General features: G+C 44.7%; 1 protein-coding gene across 1 annotated transcript in view; it reads right to left on the bottom strand.

The window, feature by feature from the left end:
- ANO2 (anoctamin 2) overlaps window positions 1-9,430 on the bottom strand; it is a gene marked incomplete at its 5' end in the record, with an annotated part of 414,765 nt that overhangs the window by 220,044 nt on the left and 185,291 nt on the right. Inside the window, one exon of the mRNA XM_013008512.1 lies at window positions 2,571-2,705. Coding sequence (XP_012863966.1) covers window positions 2,571-2,705 — 135 coding nt within the window. The remainder of the gene's footprint in view (window positions 1-2,570; window positions 2,706-9,430) is intronic.

Here is a 9,430-nt window from a genome sequence, read left to right as displayed (position 1 = left end):
TCCTGCATTCAGTGTCATTGCATGTGTTTTGTGAGTCTGAAGAGGACTTTATAGATTGGTGTCGGACATATGGGCTAATATCAGACTTATGTACTTGATCTGGTCTGGACTGGGCCGGGATGTTTTATCAATATTCAACTGCTCTTTTGTATAAACCTCTTTCTGATACACATATGTGAGTTTATGAATTTGTTTCTCTAGTCTTCCCGGACTGACACAGTGTCCAAGACTATAAATCATTATGAGAACAGAAGGCCCCATTATCCCTCTGAAGTGCTGATGGTTCTGAACTGGTGGCCGAGCAGCTAGCAGCCCAGTGTGTAACCCACTGTGCCACCAGGAATAAAATTATCTACAGAAATTAAAATGTAGACAAGTTCAAAGACATAAAGAACCAATTTACATTTTCCTGATGTTAATGAAAATTATTCATGTTATTACATGGATTATGGAGCTAATCAAGTTCTTACGATTTTTCAAGTGCTCTTAAATAATTAATGTTAAATAGCATTTTAAAATCATGTGGCAAGTTTATTTTAAATGTTTTTATAATATTTAAATATCGGTTGAAAACGTTTTAAAAATATATCAAAGCCTTTTCCCCTTGTACTGAGTATTGAACTTTATTCTGAAGGTTAGCCTGAGACAATGACACCTGCAGTGTATCTAATATGTAAGGCCATTCCTACACATTGACGTAGTGGCAAAAGAGTTTAGTGATTCCTTTCTGTCCTCTAGAGGACACCTTGTCCTCCAAAAAGCAAAACCACAGCTCTTTCACATGGCTATCATTCTCCCAACAACAGTGAGTGTCCAAAGTCTGTCCCTCCACACAACTGATCGGTGCAAGGCATCCACTTAAACCAAGCTGAGCCAATAGAACTTTTTCACCCGAGAGCCATAGAGTGTGTTACTGCTGACTCCTGGGACACCAGGCCCAACAGCCTGAAATGCTGCTGAATCTGGTGCTATCTTACCATGATCAGGTGCAGACAGAACCACTGTGCTCCGTAAGGCTTTCAATAGATGCTATTGAAAGGCCTCTCTTCTGAGTAGCAGCCCAACATATAACCGCTATGTCCACAGGGTTCTCTTCACACTCCAGCACACAACATGACACAGCTACAATGTTAATGAGCATAGTTCACACGTACATAGACCTACACCTAGATGAGTGCGTGTGAATGTTCAGTGTGCATGCGCAGGTGCAGACATATATCTTTGCAGCCTGTGTAGGCCATGGTAATATCCAGGTGCGGACTAAGACTAGTCTGGCTTAGTCTGGAGGCTCTGCTGAAGCCTGCTCAGTATCACAGCAACACTCGAGCCTCCACTTCCTGACAGGCGGTGGTTCCCTTTGAGGTACACTGGCTGGAAGTGAGCTCAAGCCTCCCACATGGAAAGCAAGACTTGTACCACTGAACCATGACTCCCCTCTAATTGAGTATAAAGCCATGCACTTTGTCTTTAGAATGGAATGTTTATGTCCAAATGGAGAGTCTGCACTGAAGCCAATAAATACTAGGGGGGGAAAAGTCAGCCCTGGGGCATAAAGAGGAGTCCCTGCTTCCATGTGCCCTAGGCCAGTCATGTGCCTGCCATTGGACACCTTGGGGCAGCCAGCACATTGACAGTAAATTCTTTTTTGCTTAAGCTAATCACAGAGTATTAAAATATGCTAACCAGGACAGTGGTGATGATGGCATGTCATTTAAATTCTAAATATTGATAAGTGTCTCTTTTTTTCCCTTATGTTCTCTTGATAGATACACACATTTGTTCAACAATTAATTTTTAATCTCATGCTATGCTCAGACACTGTCTCCTTGAATCTTCACACCACCACCATGAAGTAGGAGTATCATTGCTATTTACAGGGAGGAACCTATGTAGTTAGCTCCTCAGCTAATAGGTGACACTATCAATTCTAAAAAAACAAAATAAGATACTCACTGGCATTAAATCAATTCGGACACTTAGCAAAAGATGCTATATTAATTGTTTATTTTCTTCATCGGCTCCCTGCCCTCTACTGGCCAGTGTCTGTTCTATCTCTTGGCTCTTCAAAGGCCCCACCATGGGCCAGTCGCCTCCTGTCGTTTCTGACCTCCTAAACCACAAGCGGAGACTTCCTCAATTCCAAAGCTACCTGTGTCTATAGGCAGTCTCACAGCATGTCATCTAACGGTGTTTGACCAAATGGACCTGTGATTTCTCCCCAGCCCTGCTCCAATGACTGTCTTGGGACTTTGGGGAAACCAGAGCACAAAGTCATGAGGTTGAGGAAGGACAAAAAGGACTTCTCAGACATTTTTTCCCAACCTGCCTACAACAGACCCTGACCTTTGACAAGAGCTTGATCAGAATCTAGTCTGGACCATGCCCAGCATGGCTCTCAAGCCACCCCAGAATCTGGAGCTCCCACGCTTACCTCTGTGAGTGCTGAACAGAGGAGAAAAACAGAGGGTGAGGATTTTGGAAGGAGACCTGTGAAACGTGCTTGCGACAGAAATGAAGCTCCAGACGACTAACGTATGGAAACTGAGCCTTTCTCTTTAAAACCAACATACCTGGGAATATCTTCTTCGATAGTAGCACATCCATAGAGAAACACAATCACTCCAATGACAGAAGATGGGATGAGGAAATAGGTATATAATCCAAGCCAGGCAAAATACAGTCCAATTTTTTCTCCAAAATACTTTCTGGAAAAGAAAGAGAGAAAACAGATCTAAGACAGATTTGAAGGATGCCATGCACTTTCCTCATCTCTATTTGTTCTAAAGCCAACCACGAGGGCCGAGGTTGCCTACATGAGGAAGGATCTCAGTGGAAGAAATCAACACCTGGCCGTTTCTGCAATGAAGTCCATTCCATTGGAAGCACATACACACACCTGTCTTGGCTGTTCATGTGACACAGATAGCTGTGTGCAGGAATCCAGCCCCGAGAGTAAACTAAAACTAGTCCCCCAAGGTTGGCATCTTTATCAGACAAACATGGAGAACACATCCTCACTTCATGAGTGTCGTGCTAGTCAATCCATCAGAAACAAACACATTGTTAACGAGCTTGTTTAAAGAGGGGACATAAACATGCACTCGCCATGCATACATGTATACAAAAACAAACACACACGCACACATTCCTCTAGAAAGACCGGGATAACAATGTGATGATGTGTTAGCTTGGTTTCTTTGGGTGATGTTACTATGAGTGGTTTTATTTCCTTTTTTTCATATTCTGTATTTTCAAGTTCTCTTCCTGGTTAATGAATTACTTGTGCCCTCAGAATAATCCCTTTTAAAAGGGAATTCACCAACCCATATATTGTTTAATTCCAAATTCATAGATTTAGTAGATGATCATACCAAGTCTCTAAAATGTGATTTTTCCCCTTGGAGGAATACAGACTATGGCTGTCTGATGAGAAACATGCAATCCACAGAGGAACCATCGACTTCATGTCTCCAGAGTCCCTCACATAAAGCACACGGGGCAGGGGGCGTGCAGCCCACCGTTTGACGGTAGTACAAAAGAGTCAGAAGAACATGGACGAGAATCTATTGATTCACAACTAGAGGTTCCGCTTCCACATGGGATAGGGACAGCTGCAAGAGAACAGTTTCCACCCCAACGGGAGACCTCTCTGAAATTCTACCTTTTCTTAAGTCCCTCAGAGGATCCCAGAGAGTAAGATGATCCGATGTACTGAATGACAAAACAAATGGAAAACTCCAAGAAAAGACGAGCCACATGAGCAGGTGAGATCCTGGGAACAAGGGTCAGTCACCGTAAAAGTAGATAAGCAGGGTAAGAAAATAGCTTTTTGCCCCCCAGGCTCCAAAGGGCCAAAACAGAGTCCCGGTGGCACAGCGGGTGAAGCAGCCGCAATGGTTCGAACCTCCCAGTCATTCCATAGGGACAAGATGAGGCAGTCTGCATCGGGAATGGGTCACAGCTCTGGAAATCCTAAGGAGCGGTTCTATTCTGTCCAATAGAGTTGCTAGGAGTCAAAATCTGCTCCATAGCAGTGCTTCAGGGGTTTTGGTGAATGGCCAAGAGTGGGTTGGCGTGCAGGTCACATTAACTGGGAGCTCCAGACACAGGATTTGGCACTCATGCACAAGGTAGTTTCCTTTGCCTCTATCTGGTGCTCACAAGAATGATAACAGACAGACTAAAGTCAGTCCCATTAGCAGCCCATGGGCACGACAACCTCCCATTTCCAAGGCCCATGGTTCTAATGAAAAGCCCTAAGCAGATGGCAGAGGGATCCTCAACCTAGGACCTAAGTAAAGATACATTGCCTCTGGAGTCAGAGAGAGGGCTGACCAGAAGACTGCCTGCCTGGGTGGTGAGTCCCTGGTTAGCATAAACGGACGAGAGCTTGGCTGCTGGCCACAGAGTTTGAAGTTTGAGTTTACCCAAGCCACCTTGAAAGAAAACTCTGAATATTTACATCCAAAAATGAGCCATTGAAAATCCTATAAGGCAGAGTTCTACTCTGACACTCATGGGGTTATCATGAGGCAGAATCACTTAGACAGAAACTGATTTGGTTTATTATAATTTTGTGATCCTCTAGTGATGGACAAGAAACTCATTTTGGCCCAACATGCTTCAAAATGGCCAAAAGGTAACCACGGGGAGAACAGAAAGTTCTCTCCTACTCAATAATTCCCATAACTAAGAAGCGGAGTTCAACTGGGTGATGGTTCCTGGTGGTGAGGGAAGGCAGAAATACTGATAACATCCCATCTCTGTGGTTCAGAAGTCTATGACCAGCTAAGACTGGGGAGGGACAGGAAAGCCAAAGTCCTCTCCAGCCCCCCCTCCTCCCTAGCCACATGGAAGAGCAGGATCATGGGAAAAGACCTTGTTTAGGGCACAGGCAAGTTGAAGGTGAGACACGAAAAATGAGAACACATTTCCAGCGCTCAAAAGTCCCAATGAAGCACAAGGTTATGGCAGCGTCCCACTGAAAGAAACTGAACTGTGTGCTATCCTGAAGGCGACTGCAGTGAGTCCACCCCCAGATGAAAGGTTTGCCAATGGAAGAGGCTAGCCTAGGTCCAGGTAGTGATACGACTGACCTCAGAGTTTCTTCTGTCCTTTCACACACAATACCTGACATTCAGTTAAATATATACCTCTGCCTATACCTATACATGTACATATACATATACACATCCATATGTACATTTATATAATGCAAAACAGGTTGAGAAATTAAACCATGAAAAAACAAAGTTTATCCAGATATCGAATTATCCAAGAGGACTTCAAAATAACTATGATTAATATACTAAGTTATCTTTTAAAAAATAGGAAATTTCAACAAACATATTTTTTAAGTAGATTTGTAATCGATGTACAGGGAAAATATCTGATCATAACTATTCAAATGATAGGAGCGAGGAAATGGACACCCTTGTTGTTAGGTTCGGATCCTGTAGGTGAAGTGGTATACTAGTTTTGAAAACAGAATGTGGTAAGTTAAAGATATATATTTTTAAACCTTAGAGCAACCATTCAAATATTTTTAAATGAGTATAATGAATAAATCAATAATACAGATCGAACGGAATAAAAATATACTCAATTCAAAAAAGGGCAGGGAACAAGTAAGCCACAGAATGAAAAAATGAGGCGAGTGAAAATTAAATAGTAAGACCATGGATTTTAAACAAAGATGTACCAATAATTATGTTAAATGTAAATGGCCAAAATGTTCCAATGAAAAGGAAGAGATTAACAGATTGGAAAAGAAATCAAGATCCACCATATGCTGTTTACAAGAAACCCACTTTAAATATGAAGACATGTAAGAATAAAAGTGAAAGGGTGGAAAATCTCTCTGGTGAATACTAATCGAAGGAAGGGTGGGAAGAGGCTTCACAGTACCAGCAGGCGGCAAGAGAGATATTACGTAACAGTAAGGCAGTTAATGTATCAAGAATATCCTACATGCGTAGTCACTTAGTAAGCACTGCCTCAGCACACCTAAATGAACCAACACAAAAAAAACAGACGAGTCCACAAGTATGTGCATTAGATGCTTCAAATATTCTCTCCATAACTGTAGACATGAAACCAGTCGGAAGACAGACCGTAGCTATCAACCAACTTCAGCAGTCACTACCACCCAGCGCTCTACACAACCACAGCAGGAAACACATTTCTCAATACACAACCACTGAGAGAGACTATAGTCTAGTCCACAAAACAAATCTCAACACATTTTTAACGACTGAAATGAGGAAATAAATGTTCACCGGCCACCATTGACTTGAACTGGAACCCAACCGCGGTAACCTGCCTGGAAAAGTCTCCAACTAGTGCAAAATGAAACAACGCTCTTCTAAGTAACCCAAGGGTCAAAGGAAAATTATCCTGGAAACAAGGCAATCACTTTCAGTTTAATGGAAATGAAAGCACAATATATCAAAATTGGGGGGGGGGGGATGCTATTCCAACAATGCGGAGAGGGAAATTTCTAGCGCTCAATGCTTGTTTGACAAAACAAGACAAAAGCCGCAGCCAGAGTGTTGTGATGGCTGCACAACCCGCTGGCCACGGTGCATGTCACCGAGGTGTACGCATGCAAATGACTGAAACAGCGAATGCTCTGCCAGGTGTGTTTCCCACAATAATAATAATGAAGCACATTTTGTATCAATGCTGTAATCCTGCCTGTTAAGTAATGATTTAAAAAGGACAACTCAAAGCAAGCATAACAACTAAGAGAGTATCGATCAATAAAACAGAAAAGGAATAGTAAACGCTTCTGAAATGATGAGTTGTAGCCAGAAAACACAAAGCGACAGTTAGTAATGTCAGGAATGAAGGAAGGGGCTCATTCCACTCACTCACCTGCCTCACCCATGTCTGAAAGAAGACAGGGAAGGAAGGTGGGAAAAGGCGAAAAGATCATCAACCCAAACCGCAGGCTAAGCACCACCCTGATGCTTTCCAGCTTAATTGTCTGGCTTCCCCAGACATCTCCTCACAGCATCTTCAGAGAATGAAACGGATGCTCCCTGGACAGACGTGTCCGAGGTGACACAACCAGTGCTTGGCAGCGCCGACTGTGACCCTCTGAGTGGGAACCGGCGGCTCTGGGCACCTAACCACAGCTGTAGTGTCTGCCTGCATGGGACGCAATTAAACAGACTATTGGGCTTCGGGCAGGAGCAGCTTTGTCCTCCTGGTGAAACCTTTAGAAGCTTTAACGAGGTCTTTTTCTGCAGAATTGCCCGATGCGACGTTTCATGTGGTTTCTTAGCCGCTGGTTCCGTGGTGCCGACAGTGGATCCAAGGATAATGAAGTGCCCGACAACGCCCATACTGTCAACATTCTCCATTCCGCTCCTTTGGGGCCAGGGGTGAGAATATTTGTTCCTGAAGGGCCCTCCTGTACAAGCTGGGCAAGAGGCAGTCGTTGGAACGGAATAAGGGGATGCGGTGTGGTTTTAAAATCAAGGAAGGTGTGCGTCCGAGGTTTGTCCCTTTGCCGTACCTATTCAATCTGGATGGTGAGCCAATATTCCGAGAAACTGGACTGCACGAAGAATGACGTGGTATTAGAATTGGGGAAACACGCGTTAGATGACAAAACCATGCTTGCTCAAAGTGAAGAAGACTTGACGCACTTCCTGATGAAAGTCAAAGATGGCGACCCTCCGCATGGATTTACAATCGACTCACGTCAAGAAAGCACAAAGTTCCCATGTCTTTTCCCAGACGCACCACATGGGATCCTAGCTCAGGATGCCACAGGGTTTTCTAACTTCCGTCTACATTCATAAGAACTGACAACGTTTCCCTCCCATTGTGCCCATGTGGGTTTTGGAAAGCAACCTGATAAAGCACCCCTTAGTAGTCACAAAACCAGGAGTCTTCATGGGTTAGGCATGGAGCTGCGAATGGCTAGGCTGATGCTTCAAACCCCACCACTCACACCATGGGAGAAAGAGGAGGCCGTGTGTCCCTGTAAAGAGCAACAACTGCAGAAACCTCACATAGGGTTGCCCTGGCTGCGAACTGACCCCATGGCTGGGGGCTTGGGATGCTTTCAAAAGGAGTCCTGGTAGCAGAGTAGGGTAGACACTGGGCTGCTAACCTCAAGCTCCGTCCTTTGATCCCACTCACTGCTCTTGAGGAGGAAAATGAGCCTATCGGTTACCATCAAGATTTACAGCCTAGGAAACTCAACAAGGTCATTCTCCTCCATCCTCTAAACCAAACTCCAAACTCACTGCCATCGTGTCAATGCTGCCTCCCTGTGACTCCCTGTGGGTTTCCAAGACAGTGCATGGGAGTAGAAAGCCCGGTCTCTCTACCTCAGAGCTGCTGGTGGTTTTCAACTGCCAACCATGCGGATCACAGCCTAACGTATAACCACTGCGCCCCTGGCTGCCAACTCCAACTTCATCCTCGATGGTCACGACAAGTCAGAATTCGCTTGAGGACGAGTCCATTGAGTTGCTGTTCTTGTTGTTAGTTTAGGTGAGTCGCCAAACAGGGTAGGTATTTTCTTCCAGGAAAAGATTTTCCCTCCCACAAGAGCTCTATGGAGAGGCAACGCCTCCATCTTTGAAAGGAGAGGGCATTGTGTTTTGAAGGGCTCGTATAACTATCTCACACATGCAATTGAAAATTCTGTGCCCGGTAAAATGTGGCTAGCCAGAGAGGTGGCCGGGGACCCAAGCAAAAGCCCATTGCTGTCATTAGCTGCCATTGAGTGGGCCCTACAGCATGCTGATCCCAGGCCCAGCAGATGAAATGCTGCCCTGAGCAGCAGCCCAGACACATTGAAAAAGAAACAGATAGGCCAGGATTCATTTAGGTAAGAAAGGGTGGGCCAAGAAAGGAAAACCATCAGTGAGATGATTCGAGGCGAAGCATGGCGCAGAGCTGGAAAGTCGGAGCCCACAGGAGCCGAGCAGGGACAAGGAGAGACGTTTGCCAGTGTGGCCAGCCAGCATCTCCCAGGGAGCACTGCAGAGCTTCGGCCCAGATATCCAGAACCTATCGAGACCTTCTGCAAACCAACAAGCAATTTTAAAATCAGCAAGAGGACCTTTCAGACACTTCATGCAAGAGCATAACCAATGTACAATGGCCATATCAAGACTCCCTTAATCACGAAGGAACTCAAAACGAAGCCACGCAAATGCAATACTTTCATGCACTCATCAGAACAGCACAGTTTAACAGAGGGACAATATCAAGTGTTCACCGAAATGTGGAGAAAGCAGAACCCTCAACTATGGTGGTGGTGTAGCCACGTTAGCAAAACTGTTTAGAACACAGAATGGAGCTGAGAAAACGTATCCCCAGGGGCCCTGCAACTCTACTCCTAAGCATATACCCCAAAGAACTGTTCTTATGTTCACACACACACACACACACACACACACACACA

This window comes from Echinops telfairi, unplaced genomic scaffold (genome assembly GCF_000313985.2).
Source record: "Echinops telfairi isolate 266 unplaced genomic scaffold, ASM31398v2 ScPeMD7_7356;HRSCAF=8355, whole genome shotgun sequence".
NCBI classification, from domain to species: Eukaryota; Metazoa; Chordata; class Mammalia; order Afrosoricida; family Tenrecidae; genus Echinops; species Echinops telfairi.
The sequence above is the reverse complement of the archived record's forward strand: the minus strand, read 5'-3'. Positions and strand labels throughout refer to the sequence as shown.